Source organism: Macrotis lagotis, chromosome 5, assembly GCF_037893015.1.
Source record: "Macrotis lagotis isolate mMagLag1 chromosome 5, bilby.v1.9.chrom.fasta, whole genome shotgun sequence".
NCBI lineage: Eukaryota > Metazoa > Chordata > Mammalia > Peramelemorphia > Peramelidae > Macrotis > Macrotis lagotis.
The window spans coordinates 39,344,304-39,370,201 of record NC_133662.1 but is presented as its reverse complement, the minus strand read 5'-3'; the positions used below and the strand labels follow the sequence as shown (position 1 = coordinate 39,370,201).

The 25,898-nt window shown below is 33.0% G+C and overlaps 1 protein-coding gene across 1 annotated transcript in view; it reads right to left on the bottom strand.

Moving 5' to 3' along the window:
* Nucleotides 1-332: 332 nt before the first annotated feature.
* The window catches only part of HCRTR2 (hypocretin receptor 2), a 90,504-nt gene continuing 64,938 nt past the window's right edge, over nucleotides 333-25,898 (bottom strand). Inside the window, exons 5-8 of the mRNA XM_074190183.1 lie at nucleotides 17,603-17,826; nucleotides 12,106-12,227; nucleotides 2,407-2,632; nucleotides 333-387 (exon numbers count right to left, since the gene is read on the bottom strand). Of these exons, the coding sequence (XP_074046284.1) occupies nucleotides 333-387; nucleotides 2,407-2,632; nucleotides 12,106-12,227; nucleotides 17,603-17,826 (627 nt within the window). The remainder of the gene's footprint in view (nucleotides 388-2,406; nucleotides 2,633-12,105; nucleotides 12,228-17,602; nucleotides 17,827-25,898) is intronic.

Below are 25,898 nucleotides of genomic sequence, written 5' to 3'. Positions count from 1 at the left end.
ATGTTGGAAGAATTCCTTAATCAAACTGTTGAGAATTGTGTACTGTGGTATATAATTCTATTCCCAGATTTTCTTGTGAGTTCTTTGCCAATCCTTTGAATATCTGTCTCCTTCAGGAAAATTCAGACTCTTATTAAATGTAAATAGGGAAATATTTGGGATTGGGCTTTTGAAATCTTTTGTCAGGTTACCCATAAAGTGGCACAGAGGGATTTAGGATTCAATCCTTTCCATATTGCACTTATCATATAGCAGTCTCTGGTAGAATGGCTATCGATTTGAATGAAAAAACAGTTGAGATTGCACATTGGTTCATATCTCAGTGTCTTCCCTCAGGATTCCAACCAGGTTGACAGAAGTGAAGGAGGTGGCCCTTGTTGTAGATACCTGTATAGTAAAAGACTTTGTTTCATATAGATCACTGAAAAACCACTGGAAGGGTATTATCATTTAGGACAAAAGAATTTCAAACTCCTGCCTCTATTCCTTCTTCTCACTCTTTGTTGTGTAAGCAGTAAGAATCATACCTTAGGTTTCTTAAACAAATAGTAGTTGAAAATAAAATATAGAGAGAGCTTCACTTACAGATGTCAAGCTCATATGGCAACATATAGTAGAAATTAGAGACAATCTTATGAATATAAATAAAAAACTGCTTTACAAATATGTATATATACATACATGTATATAAATGGCTTACATTGTTATGTGGTTGATATAGAATAATATAATTTCTGTTACAATAAGCATAATAAGCAGTCATTCCTTCATTTTAAATGAGTTAGATTACATCGATAATTAATATAAGCTTAATGCAATTTTAATTTCTAAGATTAACAATTTGATTTCAACATCAAGCAGATGACTGTATTCTTTTGGAATGAAGCACCACTTATTCAAATTTTTTTCTTTAAATTATTAAATCAGTAGTGTCCATAGTAGTAAAATCTTTGATACTATGAATCCCATGTCTTACATAGGAAAGCACCCCTTGTATGAAACACAGTTTGTTTTGTTTGGTCTTTGAAATTAAATATGATGCCAAGTTTGAGAATTGCAAAACATTTGTTTTGAACTCTTCTAGTATAATGTAGGTTCCAAAAAATAGAGAATATTTGATTTTCTAAATAGTTGGATGTCCAAATCACTAGAACAGTACTTGGAAGAGAGTAGGTGCTTTAAAAGTTTGTTGATTGATTGATATTAACATATAGTGAACATATAAAGCACAGTTTAAACCTTAGAATATATAATGAATTTAAAATTCAGTCAACTATACTTGATTCTCCTTGTAATATATTCCATTGTTAATCCCACAAAATCAGCATTAAAAGGAATACTTTCTTATTAATTATGAAAACATCATTTTGTTACTCTCAACTATAATATTAGATAACTGTGATTCTTTCCAAGTTTTTCTAAGTAATGTGTTCTTTAAAAACTAAAAATATTAATGAGAAACCATTAGTTCTTTCAGATTCCAAACCCTATATTCTAATATCACTTGCTTTTTCTGGTTAGACACTAAGAGGGATTTCAAGACAAATTTGAAACAAGTTACAAAACTCAGAGCATTCATAAAATGAATGATGAAAGGAATTGGCAAATGGAAAACAAATTGCATCCAATTTTTATGTAAAATGAAAAATCAGCCTTTGAATTCCAGTAAAGTTTTTCTTTTTCTTTTGAGGGAGGGGGAGTGTGATGGTGAGTTATTAAGAGGATACTTGTGTTTTCTTTGGTGAAGAAAACTCAACATGGAATCTTTCTATAGCAAAGCTGTTTGGCTTCTTGTCTACAGTTTATTGTCTACTAGGGATGAAGGAATGCTAAATAGTTACATGACTTTATCATGTTCACCCACATGATATGTGACAGAGACAGGAATTTAACTCAAATACCATAGTATTTTAATAGAAATATTATTTATTCAGACATTCCTTTGGAAGTCTGTTATTTATTGAATTTGAAATTTAATATTAAATCATCAAATACATCTGAGGCAGTTAAGAGGGTGAGTAAATCCTACTTTCTGAACAGAAATGAATCCTTTGGGGAGTAATAAACTAACATTTTTAGACAATTTTAAGTGAATGGATAAATATAAATATTATTCATTCAATTTTTCCTGCAACTGAAATATTGTTAACCAATAACTTTAATTTGAGATCAAAGTTATTGAAATTAATGTTTTCAACAAAGGTTTCAAAATGCAATAATTGTCATTAAAAATATAACTTTTCATAAATTGGCAATATAATTAGGAAACAACTTTGTTAATACTAAGTTGAAATCAGTTGTACATTTATGTTTGACCCATACTCTTGCTTTACCTTTGGATGATCAAATTTCAATGCACATAGAATTTTTATTAAGCTATCCTTGATGTGGGAATAAATATTCTACCAGTTTTGAAGTGGTCCAGTTCCATTTGCTGCTGGGAGTGTGCTTATACTCGTCAGGACAACATGTTCTGAAAGTTTCGATACATTATCAAAGCTACTGAATTGAGTAGTCAAGGATTTCCGACTCTCAGTGCTTGTTCTTCCCCGGGCAAGTCGTTCATCCTGGCGAGGGTTAACTCCAAGGCAACAACAAGAAAATGCTGCTTTAAATTCCTCTCGAAATTTTCCTGACAATTCATTCAGAAAGAAAGAAAAAATAATTATGTGCAAATATGTTTCAAGAAAACATGAAAACAGTAAATAGAAGTGAATGACTAGAGCTAAATAAAGGTTAAAGTATGGCATTTTGTTAATATGATGAAAACTGGAAAAGGAAATTGTATTTAATAATATCTTGAACAATTTGTATCCTTTTATTTATGAATCTATATGCTTTTATTTACTTATATGAAGTGTGACTAAAAAGTAATGAGATTGATTTTGTAAATAGAGCCCATCTCTTTACTTTCTAGACACATACACTCATGTGATATATATATATATATTTCTCATGCACACATACATATGAGAGAACCAGAAGGCCTTTGAAGGAAATATTTTTAAAGATATCTTTTCTGATGAACTTATTAATAGACAAAAGAATTTATATCTCATGAACAACAAAGTAGAAAATTAAGTATTAAGTATTATGAAGCAGAAATATATGAAGAGAAAACCATATTCACAGTCCCAAAATAAGACTGGTTGAAATGTTAGAAATACCTTGTTTTTTTCTTTTTTGTTTAAATCTATAGAATGTCAATCAGCTGGACTAGTTGTCATCAACCTGGTTTATTGCTAAGACAACCCTCAGTGACAATAAATTCATCCTGTAGTGTCCTCCACTCTGGGTTTATTTCCTACTGAATACCTTTCCCTTAGCTATGAATGGACACGGACCTGGTTAGAGTCTTCCAACTTGATAGAAAATAAAATATCTTGTATAACTATAAAATATATTACAAGTCAAAATGTGAAAAAATTTAATTTTACTTGTGATCAGTGACCAATAATATGATTATAGAATGTTAGTGCTAGAAAAGACCTTAAATATTGTCTAGTCAAGCCTTCCCATTTTATAGATAAATAAATTGAAGTCCTAGGATGTCAGATGACTTGTTCCATATTATACAACTATTCATTGGCAGAGCTTGAACTAAATCGCTTGCCAACCGAGTTCAGTGTTCTTTTCAATGTATCAAATAATCCTAGTTAGATATTTCTTCCCCTTTGTGTAGATATAATGATAGCAAAACAGAAAGGAGATGGATCAGTGGCATTCATTAAAAATTAATTATTTTATCTTTTCCTAGCTTTTTTTTTTTTTTTTTTAGGATTTTTTGCAAGACGGTGGGTTAAGTGGCTTGCCCAAGGCCACACAGCTAGGTAATTATTAAGTGTCTGAGGTCACATTTGAACTCAGGTACTCCTGACTCCAGGGCTGGTGCTCTATCCACTGCGCCACCTAGCTGCCCTTTTCCTAGCTTTTGTAGTATAAATCATGTAAAGGTGATATAACAGAAAGAAGAGAGATCCCTTAAGTCAGAGGCCTTTGTTTTAATCTCACTTCTGATTCTTCTCTTAACAAATTTAACTTCTCTGTTGACTCCCAGTTTTATCTCTCCAGGTAACCATTGTACATCTTGAACTAGATGTCTTATAGATATCTTAAACTCAATATATCCAAAACTGAACTCACTCATTATCTTTCCCTCCAAACCCTCCTCTCTGCTTAATTTCCCTCTTACTATTATAGGCACCATCATTTTCACAGTCAATTACATAGATTCATAACTAAGTCTTATCCTTAATTTTCAATCCTTATATCAAATAGGATACCAAGGTCTATTGATTTTATTGTTGTAACATCGCTCATATATCCCCTATTCATGCCTTTTGCATTAACAGCATGCCTTTATCATCTCATACCTGAGCTATTTAAATAGATTATTGATTGCAAAGTTCTCTCCACTTCATTCTAGTTGCTAATATGATCTTACTAAAGTACAAGTCTAACCTCTCTGAACTCTCTACTCAATAAACTCTTATGTCTCCTAATAACCCACATGATCAACAGTAAAATCCTCTGTAATTCAAAGTCCTTCATTAACCATTTCCCTCTACCTTTCCAGTCTTACACTTTATCTTACCACATAGTCTGCAATTCAGTGATTCTGGAATTCTTGCTCTTCTTTGAATAAGAGACACTGTTTCTTTATTTCAGATATTTTCATTGACTATCCTTCAATCCTCATCTCTATTTCCTACTTTCCTATGATTCTTTAAGTCCCATCTAATTTACAAGAAATTCCTTATACCTCTTTTAATTCTACACTCTTTTATTTTTAATTATCTCTAATTTATCCTACATATATTTTTAACAGTGTGGTTTAAATGTTGTCTCTTCCACTAAAATGTGAACTTTTTAGGGTAGGAAATATATTTTTACCTATTTATGTCTAAAGTAGGCCTTTATCAAATGTTTATTATTCAATTATTCAAGTATTCAATTATTGTTCAATTATAATTATTCAATTACTTTTCATTATATTGTATACATTTACATATGCATACATATATGTATATGTACATATATATTTTCAAGTTGTCTTCCCATATAGAATGTGAAATCTTTTAGAGCAGGGATCATCTAGGGCCTTTCTAGAGACCCTCATAGTTTAGTGCCTGGCTTATTGATTGACTAATTAATACACAGGGATAAATACTATATCTGTGGTTTCACTCACATAGGGAACTTCCAAAAATTAAAATTCCCTTTACAGGAGTAATTAGGTAGTTTCTTACAGGCTTACAGTTTTGCCTATCAGAGGTAAGGAAAAGGAAATGGCCAACTATTGTTGTGACTTTTTCCAAAAAACTCAAATGGGGTCATGAAGTGTCATAAATGACTAAAAACTGAATAATAACAAACAACAAAAGATTTGAGACTATCCCTTCTTCTCTCCATGGAAAGCTGTAGGCATTTAAGAAAAGTTTGATGACTGAGTTGACAAATATATGTTTGAAGCTACAATTTGAATTAACGTGACAGAATGACACAATACATAAATCATTGACTTTTTATCATTTTTAACTTCAAGGAATAGATGCAATATAATTCTATTCTACTTGGGCTATACATAATTTCCTTTTTTGAGTATTTAAATATTTATTATTAATTGTATTTTTAAAAGCAAATTGAGGAGCGGCTAGGTGGTGCAGTGGATAAAGCACTGTCTGTGGAGTCAGGAGTACCTGGGTTCAAATCCAGTCTCAGACACTTAATCATTACCTAGCTGTATGGCCTTAGGCAAGCCACTTAACCCCATTTGTCTTGCAAAAAAAACCATGCAAAAAAAAAGCAAATTGAATCAGTGAAGTAAAATTCTATTTTAATCATAAGTAGTGGGGTTAAGTGACTTGCCCAAGGTCACAGAGCTAGGTAATGATTAAGTGTCTAAGTATTTGAACTCAGGTCCTCTTGATGTCAGGACTTGTGCTCTATCCATGCCCTTTCCATTATAGAGTAGCAATAGTCCATTTTATTCATATATAACAATTTGTTCAACCATTCCCCTATTGATGGACATCCTCTCAATTTCCAATTCTTTGCCATCACAAAAATAGTTATTATGAATATTCTTGTACATATAAGTCTTTCCTCCTTTTGTGATCTCTTTGAGATACAGACAAAGGACTGGATCAAAGGGTATGTATAATTTTCTTGCCTTTTGGATATAATTTCAAATTGCTCTCCAGAATTGTTGAATCAGTTCATAATTCCACCAATAGTGTATTAGTGTCTCAGTTTTCCCATATTCTCTCCAATGTTTAATAATTCTCTTTTCTCTTATATTAGTCAATCTGATAGCTATGAGGTGGTACCTCAGAGTTGTTTTAAATTGCATTCCCTAATAAATAGTGATTTAGAGCACTTTTTATAGGACTAAATATAGCTTTGATTTCTTCATGTGAAATATGGCTATTCATAGCCTTTGACATTTATCAACTGAGGAATGACTCGTAATTTATAAATTTGATTCAGTTCTCTATATTTTTAGAGGTGAGGTTATTTTTATTAGAAAGACTAGCTTTAAAAATTATTTCCCAGTTTTTCTGCTTTATTTCTAATATTGTTTGAATTGTATTTGTGCAAAAACTTTTCAATTTAATGCAATCAAAATTACCCACTTAGCTTTCATAATGTTATCTATTTCTTCTTTGGTCATAAATTCTCATTTTTTCTATAGATTTGACAGACAAATGATTTCTTGCTCTTCTAATTGGCTTATGGTATTACCCTTTATATCTAAATTATGTACCAGTTTTGAACATATCTTTGTATATGGTGTGAGACATTGATCTATGTCTAGTTTCTGCCAATCAATTTTTGTCAAATGGTAAGTCCAGAAATTGGAGTCTTTCTGTTTATCAAACAGTTGATTACAATTAATCTGTAGTTAATCTACAACAGTTTTACTATTGAACCAATTCCAAACAGTTTTGATAATTGATGCTTTTTAATATAGATTTAGATCTGGTCTGGCTAAGTCACCTACCACTGCAGTTTCTTTTCATCAATTCCCTTGAAATTCTTGATCTTTTGTTCTTCCAGATACATTCTGTTGTTATTGATTTTAAACTTTATAAAAATTTTTGGGAAGTTTATTTGGTATAGCACTGAATAAAAAGGTCAATTCAGATTGTTAATTTTATTCTTTTAGTTCAGCCTCTTCAAGAGTAACTTGTATTTTTCCATTTGTTTAGATCTGACTTCATTTGAGTCAAGTGTGTTGTAATTATATTCATGTAGTACCTGGGCTTGTCTTTGCAAGTAAAGTCCCAAATATTTTATGTTGTCTAAAGTTATTTTGAATGGAATTTCTCTTTCTGTTTCTTGCTGCTGGACTTTTTGTTTGCTTGGTTGGTTGATCCTTGACCTTCATTTTTGAAGACCAAAGTGACATCACTAATTGAGGCAAATTGCAGTTTGTTCAACTGTGGCTGATCAGTCCAATGTGAATTCAGAATGCTCTACCACAGGTTGGGCACAAATAGTCCAAGTGAACACCTGGGGTGGGTACTCTAAATTCACAGATGTCACATTTCCTTTGAGCTGTTTCAATTGTGCCATCCTCATAGAGTGCAGCACCCTCATCGCCAGGATGGGTGATACTGTGCCAGTGTCTCCCATACTGTACAATTCATTCTAAAGTTCTTCAATGAGATCTTCAGGGTGTCTCACTATAGCTTCTTCTGACCCCCTTGTGAGCACTTGCCCTGTATGAGTTCTCCATGAAATAATTTTTTTGGTAAATGTACATCTGGCATTCTCACAATGTCCAGCCTATTAAAGTTGCACTCTGTATTAATGTTTGAAATCTAGGTAATTTAGTTTGAGAAAGGACCTCAGTGTCTGATATCTTCTTCTGCCAGGTGATCTTTAAAATCTTCCTAAAACAATTTAAATGGAAGTGATTCTGTTTCTTGACATGGTGCTGGCAGACTGTCCAGATTTCACAGGCATTTAGGAATGAGGTGACCCCCAAAGCTCTGTAGACCTTCAGTTTGGTAGTCAATCCAACTCCTCTCCCACACTTTTTCAGAGCCTCCCAAATATGAGCCAACTCTGGCAATGCAACTGTCAGTTTCATTGTTAATGTGTACTTCCTTGGGAAGGACACTGACAAGGTGAGTGAACTTGTCCATAGTACTCAGAATTTCTCCATTTACTGTAATCGATGGTTCCACATATGAATAGTGTGAGGCTGGCTGATGGAGCACTTGTGTTTTCTTGATGGTAATTGTTAAATCAAAATTAGCACAAGCAGCAGAGAATTGACACATACTTTGTTGCATCTCAGCTTCAGAGGCTATAGTGAATGCACAATCATCAGCAAACAGAAGATCATGTACCAATACTCCCTGCACTTTGGTCTTGGCTTGAGATCAGTGAAGAAGAGGTCATGTTCATTCTCAGTTTGGTAACATGGCTGTGAATAACATGCTAAAAAGTATGGAAGTAAGGACACATCCTTGTTTCATTCCATTACTGTGACTGGGAAATCTCAAGAGCATCATCTACTATCCAGAACCTGGGCATGCATATCATCCTGGAATTGATATTTAATACTGATGAATTTCCCCAGGCAACCAAATTTTGACATAAATTTCCATAAGCCTTCATGACTGATGGTATCAAAGGCCTTGTTCGGATCTATAAAAGTTGTATACAGACCTCTGTTCTGTTCCTAGCATTTCTACTGAAGTCATTGGGTAGAAACACCATAACAACTGTTTCTCTACCCTTTCTGAAGCCATATCAGCTCTCAGAGAGATGATTGTCTTCCAGATGAAGGATCAGTCTATTGAGAATCTTACCAACAATAACTAAAAGAGGAATACCCCTTTGATTTTAACAGGACAATCTATTCCCATTACCTTTATAGAGATGGACTATGGAGGCATCCTTGAATTCTTGGGGGATAACTTCTTCATGTAATAACCTGGAAAATTTCAGTCAATTTTTGGATGAACAATGGACTCCTCACATTGTATATCTCAGCTGGAATAGAATCAGCATCAGGTATTTTGTCACTTCTTGAAAGGAACCTAATGGCATTCAAAATCTCTTCTTTAGTAGGAATTTCAATTAATAACTGATTTATTTCAATTTCATATAAACAGTCAATGGCTTCTGCATTGATTGAAGTGTTCAGCCCATCTCTCTAGGGATATCCCTATCATTAATCAATGTGGATCCACTGGCACTAAGTAGTTGAGATGGATCATATGTCTTTGGCTCAGGAATAGACTTCAGTGCATCATAAAAGCATTTTGGCTTGTTACTGTCTGCATAAAACTGAATTTTATCTACATTCTTATTGAGTCAAATTAGTAATTGTTTCAAGTAGTTTTTTAGTGGATTCTCAAAGTATAATACCATATCATCTGCAAAGATTGATTGCTTTGGTTGTCATTCTTTTTCTAATTCCTTTAATTTCTCTTTTTTTCTCTTATTGTTAAAGCTATCGTTTCTAGTACAATATTGAATAATAGTGGTGATAATGTATATCCTAGTTTCACTCTTGATCTTCTTGGGTAGATTTTAGCCTCTTTTCCCTCTCTCTTCTCCAAGTACAATCTTTTTTTATGTTTTAATTTTTCCATTTCCAATATCATCACATCACATCACCCTCTATCCAAGTATACTCCTTTCAACTATCATAATAGAAATACAATTCTCAAGAGTCACAAGTATCATCTTCTCATATGGGGATATAAGAATTAGTCTTATTGATTAACTAACCATTTTTGTTTTTTGCATTTACCTATTTAAGAATCTCGAGTCTTGTATTTGAAGATCAAATTTTCTATTTAATTCTGATCTTTTTTCAGAAAAGTTTGAAAGCACCTTCTTTTGTTCATCTTATCCCCTGAAAGATTATATTGAATCTTGCAGGGAAGTTGATTCTTGGTGTAATCCAAGATCCTGTGCTCTCCAGAATATCATATTCCAAGCCCTGAAATTCTTTAATTTTGAAACTGTTAGGACCTGTGTAATCCTGATTGTTACTCCTTGGTTTTTGAATTGTTTATTTTTTCTTTGTAATACTTTCCCCTTTGGCCCTTATAATTGTGAGATTTAGTTACATTATTCCTTAGAGTGTTTATTTGGGGATCTATTTTAGGAGGTAATAGGTGGATTCTTTGAAGGACTATTATACCAGCTTTTGGAATATTAGGGCAGTTTTCCATGATAATTTCTTGAAAGATATTGTTTGGGCTCTATTTTTTTTTATTATGGCTTTCAGATAGACCAATAATTCAAAAATTATCCTTTTGGATAATTCCAGGTCAGTCATTTTTCCTATGAGGCACATTACATTTTCTTCTATTTTTTCCATTTTTTAAATTTTTGATGGTTTCTTGTTGTACTATAGAGTCATTAATTTCCACTTGTCCAATTAAAATTTTTAAGGATTTATTTTCTTCAGCTAGTTTTGTATCTCCTATTCAACTTTTCATAATTCTCCTTCATGATTCATTCATTTTCCCTCGTTTATTTTTCTTCTACCTCTCTTATTTGGTTTTTTAAATATTTTTTGAACTCCTCTAGGGGGACTTTTTGGACTTGAGACCAATTCATTTTGTGGTTTTACATTGAGTATTTTGTCACTTCTTCCCTCTTCTAATAGGAAATTTTGATCTTTCCTGTCACCATAGTAGCTTGCTATGATTAGGGCTTTTTATTTGCTCTTTTGCTCATTTTAAAAGTTGAGCTCTGCTCCTGGGGCATAGGAGGCACAGTCCTAAGCTTTTTGTGTGTGGGGGGGAAGGGGATATGTTGGCTTACTTTCCAAACAGGGACTTCTGGTGCTGGAAGTTTATTCCTTGCATTAGGGTAGCCTTACCTAGACCTGCCTGTTGTGGAGCTCAAAATTTGTTTTCTGCACTGCTGGCTACTATACCATTGGCCTATTGATGTACGACCTAGGGACCCAGTTATTGAACTGTTCTGTGGCTAAGATCCCCTCTCTGGCTTTCCAATTTCCAAGTTAATCCTGGGCTTAACTTCCCTTTTACTCAAGTGATATAGATCTTTCCTGAAGATGGTACAAATTGTCTTCACCTGAAAAGTTATTTCACTGTCCTTTTTGAGGCTCTGCTACTCTAGAGACCCAATCATAATTTCTACTTGTTGCCTTAAGTGGTTTTATGAAGTTGTCATTGTCTTTAAGTCATACAAGGTAGATAATACACTAGAAAGAGTAGCCAAGAGAAATAGAAATTAAATAAAATATTTTTACTGGAACTATGGGAGAGGGAAGTAATATGTACTAAAAGTGATCTTGTGGTAGCTATACAGGGTGTCCCAAAAGTCTTACTGTAGTTTTAAGTCTAGCTTCATATATCTAGTTTCTATATAGAGTTATTTTGAATTGTAATTTCAAACATGCTTGAACTTATCCATTCAGCAAACTTTTATTAAATGACTATAGCTGTCCTTGGAGTCAGGAAGATCTATATTCAAGTCCTGCCTCTGATAAATACTGGCTCTGTGAGTGAAGGAAAGTATTGGACTTAATGCTTCATGCCAACCTCTTTACTAAACTTAGATAAAACTAAGCTTAAAAGTTCAATAAGAGCATTTTGGAAGACCCTGTATTTTTTTTTTCCAGATACTGAAAATATTTGAATGCTTTTTTTTACAAGTAAAAAGCCAGATTATTTCTGTAAATACAGGGTTTTCATTTCTAGGTAAAATTACTGGATTTCTACAGCCTTTCCTTCAAACATATTGTAATTTTTTTATCAGTACTTAATAAACCAATCTTATTAGTGATGCTGAGACAATATATTAGAGCAACATATAAATTGAGTAATTTCCCACAGTTTATACTTTTTGGTATTTCCTGACACTTTCTTAGGGAAAAAGTACAAATAAAAGGATTTACTGCATTTCAATTTGGATAAAATATGTACTTTCTGTCACTAGGGAGGAAATACAAAATAAGGGAAGCCAGGATGAACTGATCTCATTGTGTGGCGACTGGATTGGTCTGGCATTTCAGAGCCATTCCTAAAAAAACTCCTTTTCATTACAGGCTACATGCTGGCGAGAACTTGGATTTCATAGGTGGAGCAATGGAAAACTCACCACTGAGAAAGTTATAAATAATTGGGTTTGCAGCACTGTTGGCATAGACAAGCCAGTGTGAGAATGTAAACCAGGCATACACAGTCTCTCTGTCTTCTGTATAGGCAAACATCCCAAACACCCTGGAAAAAGGGAAAAAAAGTTACAGAATCTTTTGATTAGAGAAAATAAAGCTTTTTCATGTTGGACCAGTGGATGGAGAACTGAACAAGCAGTCTGAAAGATCTGAGTATAAATATAGACTCAGACAAACTTATTGACTGATTGACCCTGGGCAAGTCACCTAATCTCTGTTTCAGCTTCTTCTGCAAAGTGGAGATAATTATAGTACCTGTTACTTATAGGTGTTGTGAGGATCAAATGATATAATATTTCTAAAAACCTTAACCTAGTATCTGACTCAGAAATGTTATCTATTATGATTTATCTTTATTTTTTATCATGAAAAAATTAAAGAGTAGAAATTGCATGACTTTTGAAATGCTATCATTGAAAGTCTAATGCAGCTATAGAAAATTCAATATCCCTGTCTTAATTCATCTCAATCCTAAAAATTTTGTGACAAACTCCAATTAGATTTCTATTGTCTTTAGATTATGAAAGGTAGAGTGCTTCAGTGACTAATTTGGTACTCTTCTTGAACTAAGAATGGATGTCCTTCCTCTAAGGCAGAGAGGTTTGACTACAGGTAAGACATCTTTTCTGCATTCCAGGCAATGATATAAATAAGATTGCAAATTGCAAAAGATTTACCTACAGTTATTGTAGGGGGCATTGATGTCTAATTGTCTACATTGATGCAAACACACATGCAAACAAAAGGACAATACCAACAATTCCCTAGGAGATCATAGTTTCTAACAAAGGACAGAACTTCCATATTAAATTCAAATCGTCAAACATTTATCAGCAACTTTCTATGTTCAGAGCCCTAAATTAAATAGAGAAATTAGAAAACATAGGTCTTTGTCCTCATGGAAGTAATAGTTTAGTGGGAAGATAAATATAAAAGATATAGAGGCAGTAAGATGGTATAATGCATAATATGTTGGACTTGAAATTAAGAAGAACTTAGTTCAAATTCATCCACTGAGGCTTCTTAGCTGACTGACCCTAGTTAATCTCTTAAACTCTCTCAATCTATTTCCTCCTTGTCAAAATGGGAATGACCATAATATCTACCTCTTAGCATTGAGGATCAAATAAGAAAGCATATGTTAAGCATTTTCCAAACCTTAAAACACGTAAATGATAGCTACTATTATTAAGATAATATAAACATAAAATAATAGATTGAATATAATACAAGAAGACATGCAAAACAAATTTTGTTGTCTCATGTATTTACCAATGAGAAAGAGAAAGTGTCTTAGAGGAGAGGAGATTTAAATAACTTGAAAAAGTGTAGAAGTTCAATAGCTGAGCAGAGAGAAGCACCAGGAACAGTGGGAGGCAATGGATAGTAAAAGGGTAGAAAAAAAGACATATTTGAAGAAAAGAATAATTTGGTTTGTACCAGCATAAGAGATGAAACTGGGAAAGCATAGTAGCACCATATTGTCATTGATTCTGCATGGCTAATAAAGCAGTTCATCTTTTATTTGGAAGCCAGAGAGAATCCCGGACTTTGTATGCCGAGTAATATTACTAAATCTATATGTAAGGAAGAAAAGATTGGCAGCAGTAGGAAAGACAGATCCCAGAAAAGAGAAGGGCTTCCAAAGCCAGCAGCACTTCATTTCACCTCTAGTGGTACTACTTTGTTCTGTATCCCATCATACCCTTCCTCACTCTCACTCTGCTTTTCAGCATCTTTTTTTTAACCAATAACTATTTCAATATAATTCGGTTCTTTGTAATACTATATATTTAATTTTAATGCATTTAAAAATACTATTCTAAGAAGAGTCCATAGGCTTCATGTCATCACCAAAAAGGATCCATGAGTCAGAAAAGGTTTCAAACCCCCACTTTACAAAGAATTGGAAAGTGAGGGGATGCCCATCAACTGGGATTGAACTAACAAGTTGTTTTATATGAATGGAATGGAATGTTATTGTTTTGTAAGAATAAAAGACTGATTTCAGAAAAATATGGAGAGACTTACATGAACTGAGGCTGAATGAAGTGAGCAGAACCAGGAGAACATTGTACACCTTAACAGCAACATTTTTCGATGATCAACTAAGATAGACTTAGCCCTTCTCAGCAATACAGTGATCAAAGACAATTCTAAGAGACCTGTAAAGGAAAATGCCATCCATATCCAATGAAAGAACTATGAAATCTAAATGCAAATCCAAACATACTATCTTTGCTTTAAATTTTTTTTTCTTCTTGGTGGTTTTCCCTTTTGTTTTGATTCTTCTTTCATAATATGAATGTGAAAATACATGTAGAATGATTGTACATGTTTAACCTGTATTAGATTATTTGCTTCCATAGGGTGGTAACAAGAAAGGATGGAAGGAAGAAGACTATAAAAATGAATGTTGAAAATTAACTTTACATATAATTGGAAAAATAAATAAACAAATTTATATTTAAAAAAGAACCCCGCCTTAAAGCATACTGTATTTGAATTAATCCATATTGCCCTGTCATCAGCAATAAACATTTGATTAGTTAGAAAGGTAAAATGGACCTTTAAAGACCATTGAGTTTAACCCTTTTCTTTTATAAATGGAGAAATTAAAGACCAGAGAGTATAAGTAACTTTTCTCAGGTCTCCACAACTAGCAAGTAGCTAAGAATACATGTGATCTCAAGTATTCTGACTCCAAGTTGAGGGCTCTGTCCACTATACAAAATTGTCTTTTGCAGTGAGAGCTAAGAAAGGACTTCACTGAAAAAGGATTTCAAACTTTTGGAAAGAAAATAATTTGCCTGGCCAGAAAGAAAGATATTTTTCCAGGCATAAAACACCTAAGTATATATGAGGCAGAAAGGGAAAAAAAGTGAGAAAAATTATATTCCTAAGTACAATGGACATGGGAAAGAGAATTGTTAAAGTATAACAACTTTAAAAAGTTAAAAATTGAAAAAATTGAAAAGACCAAAATGATGGAAAATTTGATAAGAATAATATTTTTCTATTTCAGGTGGAAGGAAAAGCTAAGTGAATGGAAGGAACTGAAAATCAAGAGGATAAGAGGAAGATTATCAGTATTTGAAATGAATGAAAGGTGTAAGTGTTAAGAAGTAGAAAATCCAGAGAGTTAACATGCAGGAAGAGAAAGTCAGAGAGCAATAAAAATTAATTTTAGTTCAATTAGAGTAAATCCTTAAAAATGGAAGCCACCTTACAATGCACAAATGAATTTGCAGAGGTGAGACCAGATAGCAAGACAGATTGAAGTGCCTCTAGGGCAAATGGCAACACAAAGGAAGAAGAGAACAAGTCCCTTATTTCTTGTGTGTGTTTTTCCACAAAGTGCTTCAAAGGCACAATTGATAATGCAAATCAGGGAACTTTCACCTCCTCTTATAAAGGTTTTACATAATTCCTTTACCTCTTGGGAACGACCACCTCCATATCACATCTTTTAAGGCTGCCTATGCTATTAAGTAACAGTTCTGAATATGGGTTTATTTCCTTATCCTCCTCTTTTACTGCAAAATCTATTAAATAATCAAAACCAAGAATTGATTTAAAGCCAAAGGAGAACTGAAGTACTTGCAGCTGGTTATACCACCTTTAGTCTGTCTGATTCCAGCCAAAGTGGTCTTTTTGCTCTTTCTCTTCCTCTCTCCAGAGTCCCCAGCTGTGGAGAAACTGATATTGACTCTGAGTCAAGGGAAAGTGAGAGCAACAACTCTCACTTTGTTTTGGAGCATATTGTAAACAGGATTAGAATTGCTTGGAGATTGTGTGTAACAGTTTAGATGGTTCCCAGTAATGTTGGCTGGTCATCAAACTCAGGTACAGCTGCCTTCAACTCGGAATTTGTGGGTGACACTGCCCACTTAAGTCCATCTGCAAACATACGATTTGCCAAATTCTCCACTAGGTTGTGAAGTCTAACAATATTATGTTTTCTCTTGCTATAAAATCCTCTGTTGAGTTATATTAATAAACACTTTAGGAATGATTTGCTAAATTTAAAAAAAAAGTGGACTTTTCCTTACTTTTAATAAATCAAACTGAAACCTGTGTTGGTTTGAGTTTCTTTTAGTACTCTCAAATCTATGTCTAATTATTATTAAAAAGTCAACCTTCCATTCTTATTTCAAGCATTCTTAACTTTGTGTAAATGTGGATCCTTTCTGCAGTTTGGTGAAGCCTAATGGTCACCATTGTAGAATAATGTTTTTCAGTCTATATATAATACATAGTGCAAAGAAAATAAATTATATTTAATCACCCTTTTCAAATTGGTGGGAAAAACAAAACAAATAACAAACAAAAACATTTTTTTAAATCAGGATTAAGGACCTTTGCATCTAAATTTAACCCTGACTTCAAATTAAAATTTAAAACAAAGAATTTCAGATCTTAAAATCATATTACATATGGATTCTTTTTGATTCCCTGAAGGCTGAAAATGGCTTGAAGGAATGTGAGAACACTTGCCTTATTTGATATCAGGAAGATTATGAATTGACAATGGCATATTTAAGAGCTTCCTAAATTCATGCAGTTAATCTGTTGACTCACCAGTCATTGATGACTTTTTATTTGGGGTTATAAAGGTATGATTTTGACTTCTTTTTGTAGCCCAAACCCTTGAAGTAGTTATATAACTTTAGTCTGAGGGGAGAATGCCATTTACAATTACAATTACAATTTACAATCCAAATAATTTAATGCTTTTCGATCATGTCTGACTTTTTATTTTTTAGGTTTTTGCAAGTCAAATGGGGTTAAGTGGCTTGCCCAAGGCCTCACAGCTAGGTAATTATTAAGTGTCTGAGGTTGGATTTGAACTCAGGTACTCCTGACTCCAGTGCTGGTGCTCTATCCACTGCACCACCTAGCCACCCCCTTGTCTGACTCTTCATGAATTTATCTGGGGTTTTAATGGCCAAGACACTGGAGTGGTTTATCCATTTCTTCATCTAGCTCATCTTAAAGATGAGGAACTGAGAAAAGAATTAAGACTTGCCCAGGGTAGTAATTGTCTGGGGTAGTATATGAGTTCAGGAAAGAATCTTCCACAATTCTTCACAATTCCAGTCTGGAGTGCTATCCACTGCACTGTCAATTAACTAGTTAACCCTCAAAATACCAAGATATGAGGCTCAGAAGGTAAACTAGAAATCACTTTTCCTAAGTATTCAAGATACAGATGAAGAAGCTCAGATCCTAGGTATAAATGATTTCAAGGTCACAGAGCAAGTTAGGGACAGACATGGGATTTGGACCCAGGTTATCTGTCTTACTAGTCAGTTTATTTTTCCTATACCCCACTTTCTCCTTCTACCAAAACTATGTCTTCCATTTCTATTATGTAGAATTACCACATTATTTAGTGTTTGAATCACCAATCAAGTTTACCTCTTTAACATGTTGAGGATACTAATTGGGAGATAACAAATGGCAAAAACCAAAAGGACAACCATTAGCATCCTTGCTGTTTTCCTCCTGGCTCTAATTTGTTTAATTTCTGCAGTCACAGCACTAATTCTGGATTTTGTATGCTGTCCTGGCCCTCCACGAGTCTCTGAAGCAGGATAAAGAGGCTTCCATCTTCTCTGAACCACTGAAGAGGTCCCAGGGATCTGAAAGAGCAAGTAAAAATTTCATTGTTATATAGCCTGCTTCAGAAAAGATATTCCAATTTTGAAGAAATAGCTAGAGAAGAAAGTAGTGAGACAGGGGAGAATGCCTGGGTTTATGGTCACTAAAGTGACTAAAGTCACACATGTAGAGGTAAGGGAACCTCAAAGATAGTGTAGTTTGACCTCCTAATTTTACAATAACTTGCTTAGTCATACAGTTCATGGAAAGATTGGTCTTTGAATCCAGATAAAATGAGATAACAATATTAAACTGTTTAGTACGGTGCATAACTTGTAGTATGCACTAAATATTAATTACTGTTTTTATCATTATCATTTATGTTGTTATCATTATCATTCTGAAAAGGTAACTATACAATATTGGATTCTTTAAAATAGACACATTTTGGAAAAATGATACAGTAAGAATACTCTAAAAATGTCTGCTTTATTCTGATGAAGCAAGAGGACAGTCTTAGATTGTAAAGTCCTTGGAGGGAAAAGTATTTGATGTTTTTCTTTGAAACCCAGGCATCAAGAAGAGTGCTTTTTCCCCCCAGATGGATGGATGGAAACATTGTTGCTGAAGTATCGATTTAGTCATTTTCAATTGTGTGTGACTCTTTGTGATCCCATTTGGGGTTTTCTTAGCAAAGATACTGGAGTGGTTTTTCCATTTCCTTCTCAAGCTTATTTTACTATGGAAGTACAGGATTAAGTGACGTGAACACAGTCACATAGCTAGTAAATGATTGAGGTCAAATTTGAACTTGGCAATTTTTGACTCCAGGCTCTGCTCTCTATCCACTGCACACCTATTTGCTCTTTGTCTAAGTAGTATGATTTAATGGGTAAAGAGATCTCATAACATCAAAATCTACACCCTCTCTCCCCTACTTCAGTTTTGATTTGGCCTTTGGTGGTAATCATTTTAAAATGTCACTTTTCCAGGGAGAGGAAAACATAAAAAGAATTCATGATCAAATATTGGTGACTTATAGTTGTTTTTAAATTTTGTCCTTATCTGCTTTGGCAGAAGGAAGGCAAAGGGGAATAAGAAGGTTCACAGAAAGAGGCAAAGTGACGGATACCCAATAAGAACTCTGTGGTTTTGTCTATTACTCAACCATGCTTAAATAAAAAGGATATTCAAAACCTTTTTTTAGGGGGGTAGATAAATGTTTAGTCTCTCTTTTTTAAAATTTTGCTTGTTGATTATTTTTTAAACTAACTCTTTTAGGATTTGACTCTTGGAGGCATCTAAGTTATGCACTGAACAGAATACTAGACCTGGAGTCATACAAACCTGATTTCAGATCTGACCACAGACATTAATAGCTATTTGATGTAGACAGAACACTAAACCTCTGCCTGCCTCAGTTTCCTTAACTGTAAATTAGACATAATCTAGGGCTGTCATGAGAATAAAATGAGATATTATTTTATATAAACTCTAAATTGCTATATAAATTTAGTTATTACTATTATCCTAGGGAAGAGAGAGAGATTTCAGGTTAAAGGTCTGTCGCTCTATCTATCTATCTATTTATCTGTCTGTCTGTCTATCTATCTCTCTATCTGTCTATGTTTGTCTATCTGCTTGTTACCTATCTACATACTTGTCTCTCTCTCTTTATATATACATCTACATGTGTGCATACATCTTTGTCTAACATTTTATACAGTTTGTCAAGTACCTATATAATCTACATGCACATAATTATATACATATATACATATGAATGTATACAGATATAACTACTTAATTATATTTTCTGGACTGACATATTAACTCAGATGTACAAGTATAAAAGAAGACATCACAAACACAAGACAAACCTGAATATACTTTTCTATGGATTAACACTGCCATCTGCTGAAACATATAGCAATAGTACTCAAACCCCATTCTCACTTCATTTTCATTAGTAAGGATCACCCATTTCTAGGATGGCACAACCATTTGAAAACAGAGGAAGACACTATTCTTATGTCTTTGTGCTGTTATTTCGACATTGTTTACTAATTTGAATTTCAAACCAAATTAGCCACCAGTATCTTTAGAACCCATATAATTACCCTGAGGATCCCATGAGGTTTTTCATTAACATTTGAAAGAGTTGGGAACAATTATGGAATTTGTATTTCTCCATTCCTTTTCAAAGTTATTTTATTATAACAAGGAGTTGATCCAAAAACAATATTTTCTTAATTATGAACATAAGAGGACTGATAAAGTTTGAAGAATAAAATAATGAAATTTAGATGCTTTCTGTTTTTTCTTTTTTGTTTTTCAGAGAATGAAATGTGCCAACATCAACATCAGCAGACCATCTTGGTTCCTTTCAGCTTGCTCAGCTGTATCCTTTATCTTTGTCGTGCACTCCAAAATAGAGTAACCCATTTTCTTGGCTTCTATTCTATGGGAATGGTCAGTTGAAGGGTTCATGAAAATGAGATTCAACTGTTTTAAGTACCCAGAGAGCTTGAATTTATAGACATTCTTTAATTTCATGGGAGAAGTCAACTCACACTTTCAGATACTAAAGAGGCAGACTAGTGTTACTGGCTGAGTGCTTATTATTTAAGATTTGTACCATATTTGGCCCTCTAGAAATCATGGCTTCTATTATGTACAAACTGTTGCTCTGAAGTTGACATTATTTTTTTTAAAGACAGTTTCAATAACTGACTCATATTCTAATTTTTTAAATCCTCTTGATTTGACCTTTTCTTCATAGATCTCATCTTCTAAAGGATGGGCTTTTTGAGGGTAGGGACAATTTAACTTTTATGCTTTTATCATACATAGTTAACATCTTAGAATAGATCCAGCTCTGAGCAGCTTGGGAGACCTTGGAAAATTTTTCCTGTAAATATATATACTTCAGCAATTAGCAATCACTACAAATTGCGGTCTGATTTATAATTTTGTTGATTGTCTAGACATTGTTAATCAGATTAAAATTTAAAGTTTGTGTGTATATATTTCCCTCATCTGCACTACCAGACCTGTTGTTAAACATTTCTCTGCACACTTCTATGTTTATACATTGCTTCACCTTAGCAGGAGTGCAGTAGAAGGTTCAGGAAATGAAATCATCATCTGACTAAAATCTGTAATCATCTGCCTCATGATGTAAAACACAACAGCAAGAGCAACTGTCATTTATATAACATTTTAAGATATTTAAAATGCTTTATATCCATTGTCTTCCTTGAGCCTCAATATACATTTCTCATAGGTATTTAACAGAGATTTCTTGACTGATCAGTCATGGGGTCAAAGTAGTTAAATCTGGTCCTAACCTTAGTTCAATGTATTAGAAAGCATTTCATTTTACAAAGGAGGAAGCTGTGCCCCAAAAAGGTGCATTGTGTTGTCAAGTTCACAAAAAATAGAAACAGGGTTAAAACTTAGGTCATCAAGTTCTAAATTTATTGTCATTTCAATTCAATGATTGTCATTCACAACAAGCAGATTCCCTTCAACATTTATTTTATGATGTATCCTCTCAGGCTACACAACATCCATTCTTGTCATGCCTCTCATATGCCTTCACTGTGGATACTGCTTTCTGCTGTTGTTAAAATTACAATATTTGAGTCGTTTAACACATCAGCCTTGACATTGTCTGGTTAGTTTTGCTTTTTACCATTTTTTTTATATAACATTAATACTATGCTATGTATTCCTGTTCCATACAAACTACAGAGCTGTCCTCAACTAGATGATCTCATATCTCTTAATGCTAATAATAATAATAAAAGGAACTTATAGTTTGATCTGCCAGTCTTAATCTTTGGATAATTCCTGGTATTGTCTTCTCTCCTATAACTGCTGAGCTAATAGAGAAAGTACTGGAACATGATGAATTTGCTTAACATGTTCATTAGCTATAGCTCAGGCAATGAATGTTAAATTTATATAATGACTATAAGGATTCACTCACTACATTAGATCTTTAATTTTTGTTTTTCTGTCAAACACTCCCTTTAGTTTTTATCTTTTTTTTGATACCTAATAACCTGCTGTCCTAAATTCTTTATTTCCTTTAGGTGTAGATTTGTTTTCATTCTTTATTTTCATATCACCGATATGTAACCTAGAGCCTGACACATAGTAAAATCTTAATAAATGTTTGTTATTTTAGATAACTAAAAAGAATATTGATCAGTTGATATGTTCTCCCTTTGCTTCTCTAGATTGTATATCAATATATTGCTTCTGTACCCATCTTCTCATCCTTCTCTGCAGTTTTAGAATAAAGGTTTATAGGAATAGAAGTCTGATGGGCAATCAAGTCTAACCTTTCCACCTCACCATTTTATAAGTAAATAAGTTGAGACATGGAACAATAATTTGCTCAAGATCATGCAGGGAAAAAGTAGAAGAGCTAAAGATAAGTTATTATGATGGAAAAGGGCATAACGACTGATATGTTAATAATTTTAATAGAAAAGTAAAATTATATTCATTAATAAATAAGCAATTCACATAACTTTTGAATAACCACATCATACTACTATATTAATGGAAGAGGAAACAAAGTTGTAAAAATACATGTGGATTCAATTCAATGCTAAACTATTCTGGATGTGGCTAAATTTGACTTGTTTCTGTGAAAGCTTTTAGGGAAAATCATTAATTTACTAATAAATAGTTAATAAAGACAAAGCTCTTTAGCCTATACAAAATGACATTTATTGCATATAGATAAAAAGAGGAAGGACAAGGAACGACAAAGAACATTTGGATTATATTATCCCATAATACATTATAAAATTTAAATAGCACAGAAATGACTTGAACAAGAACTATTGGAATATTTTATAAAATGAGTTTCTTATGGGAAAGGATTCCATCAGACATAACTGGTAGAAATGAGTTTGAGAATTTATTTTTCATGTCCATCTCTTATTTTCCTTAAACATCTTTGAAGAGTATATATGTGCCATAGGTAACATCAGCTGAGTCAACAAACGACTGGCCTACATCATTTACCTAAAAACATTGAATTATGTGGAATCTAGTTCATTTTTTCATGTCCAACTTTCTAATCACTTTTTTAAAAACTAGGGTTTTAATTATCTCAACTTTATACCTAATTATCAGAAATGCACAATGGCAGGAACAGCAGCAGAAACAATAGCTATCCCTGACTTTTTTCAGTTCTTTCAGTTCTTCAGGTCTCACATCCTACTTCCTCTTTATCCTTGGTAATTAGAACACGATGTAAAAATTTGCATAGTATAAATGCATGTATGAATAAGCATATCAGTATTAGGATTTCTGGAAGCATCCTAGATAAGAAAGTTTGGAAAATAAGATTCAGAAGATGGACCCCATCCATAGAATAAATTTAACTCTTGAGAATATTACTCCCATATTTATCTCCACTCAGGTAAATTTTTCATTTTTCTTTCCAGCTGAGTCCTTTAAATATTATCATTTTCCTTCCATGGATACTTGATCATGTTAATTTGCTAAACTCAATCATTCATACATTTATTTGTGTAGTAATTGATTATATATTGTCATTTCTATAAGCCAAGCAAACAAAATAAAATAATTATCAATAATGGAGTGAGTAAGTAAACTAGTAAATAGGGAAATTAGACTGGGTATCTTGTAGGAGACAGCATTTGAACTGATTCTAGAGGAAAACTATGGATTCCAGCAGAGATGCAAAGTAGAGGGGCTATAGCATATGGAATGTTAGGAAAAGGTATTATAAAAAATGACCTTTTTGATGAGAAAATACATAATACTGCTATTTCCGTTTCTTGAACATCAACACCCTTCTTAAGGCAATTTAATTTAATAAACATTTATTGAGCACCTCTTATATATGAGATTTTCTGTCAGATCTAAGGATTTAAAGGTGAAAGATGGCACAGTATCTATCCTAAACAAATTGATAAAATAATAAAGGGAAAAATTTATGTATAAAAATTCCCTTCTGGTTCCTATATTTAACTTTCCTTGCTTAATCTCTAAATACTACTTAGAATAATAAAGAAAACAAAGCAGACATCCACAATTTCAAATTATACCAAAAAACAGTAATTGTCAAAACTAACAGAATAATTAAAAAAACTCTAGCAAGTAAGAAAATAAATGATTTATAATTAGAACCAAAGACATGACTGATGAAAAAAATGCAAGGTCACTAAAATGTAGAAGAAATCAATATTTAATAAAAATCGTTGGGAAAGTAGATAACAATAAGGAAAATAGTATATTCATCTTCATCTAAATATCTCATATCAGATATCATAATATATATATATATATATATATACATATATATATATATATATATATGGTTGACCACTAGTTTCAAATTACTCAGTTAATGGGTAAATAGGTGGAGCAGTGGATAGTGCACTGACCTAGGAGTCAGAAGGACAGGAGTTCAAATCCATTCTCACACATTTGCCACTTACCAGCTATGTGACCTTGAGTACTTAACCCTTATTGGGTCACATCCAGAGCCATCTTTAGTCATCCTGAACCATATCTGCTCACTGGACCCAGATGACTCTGGAGGAAAAAGTGAGGTTGGTGACTTAGCACAGCATTCCCCTCACTCAAATTCAATTCATGTGCTTGCCAAGATATCACCTTCCCCATATTATGGTCTTCTTCAAGAAAGAAGGACAACAGCAGTAAGAGTTTCAATTTATTAAAAGAAAATAGAGTTTCTCTCACTGTTGTAGAAAATGCAACAATTTTTATTTGTTCCACAAATAAAAGAATACTGAGAAAATAGATTATTATTTGTATGCATATATATGCATATATATAAGTAAAGTTAGTTTTATACCTCTTCTCCAAAACTTATATGAATAAATTGGAAGTACAAAGTAAAGAAACAGGTACAGAAGATCTTTGACTGAAATTTTTTTTTAAAATTCTGGCATCCAAAAAATGAGAAACAAATATAAAATTATATTAAATGATCCGTTCCCCAAAAGATAAGTGACTAAAGGCTAAAATGTAAATTGCTTCAGACCACCTAAAATTGATCACACTTTCTGTAATTAGATAAAAGTAAATTATAAGAAAACTAGATTAACATATTGTAACCATTCAATTGAAAAAAAGTTTAAAATAATAATTAAAAAAAACTTTGAAAGACATTGGAGAAATAGACATATTTCTATATTGCTGTAAAAAATGACAATTAGTCCATTGTTTTGGGAAAGAAATATGGCAATATACAAAAAGAACTATTTTTTGACTCAGTGATACTATTTGTTGGATTTTATCCTGAGTATATTATTTAATGGAATAGAAGGATCTCTCAATGTGGAAATTAATTGTATTTTTTTTTAATTTGACCCTGTAGTACCTTAAATCAATAAGAATTTATTAAGCATTTACATTGTGCTGACCACTGAGGACATAAAGAAAGACAAAAAGATCCCAACACTTTAACTCAAGTGTCTCACATTCTAATGAGGGAGTCAATGTTAAAAAAAAAAAACTACATAAGGGGAAAAGTTCCATATGTACAGAATATTTACAGCAACTCTTTTTATAGAGAAATTTTAAATAAGGCAATGCCTATCCACTGAGGAATGGTTAATTAAATTAAATTAAATATGAATGTGATGGAATACCATTGTTCTATAAGAAATCAGGAGGGATAGGACATCAGAAAAGACTGGAAAGTCTTATAAGAACTGATATTGTGTGAAGTGAGCAGAACCAGGAAAATGTTGTACACGTTAACTGTAACGTTGTATGATGATAGACTTAGCTTCTTTGCAGTTCAGTGATCAAGGATAAGTCTAAAAAATTTGTGATGGGAAATACCATCCACATCCAAAGGAAAAAAATATGAAATCTGAATGCAGACCAAAGTATACCATTATCACTTTTTAAAACTTGTTGTGTTTCTTTTTTTCCTTTTTTCTCATTTTTTCCCCTTTAGGTCTGATTCTTGTTTCACAACATGGGTAATATGGAGACATGTTGAACAGGATTGTACATGTATAATCTATATCTCATTATGCACTGTCATGGGGAGGGGAGAGGGAAGGGAGGGAAGTAGAAAAATGTG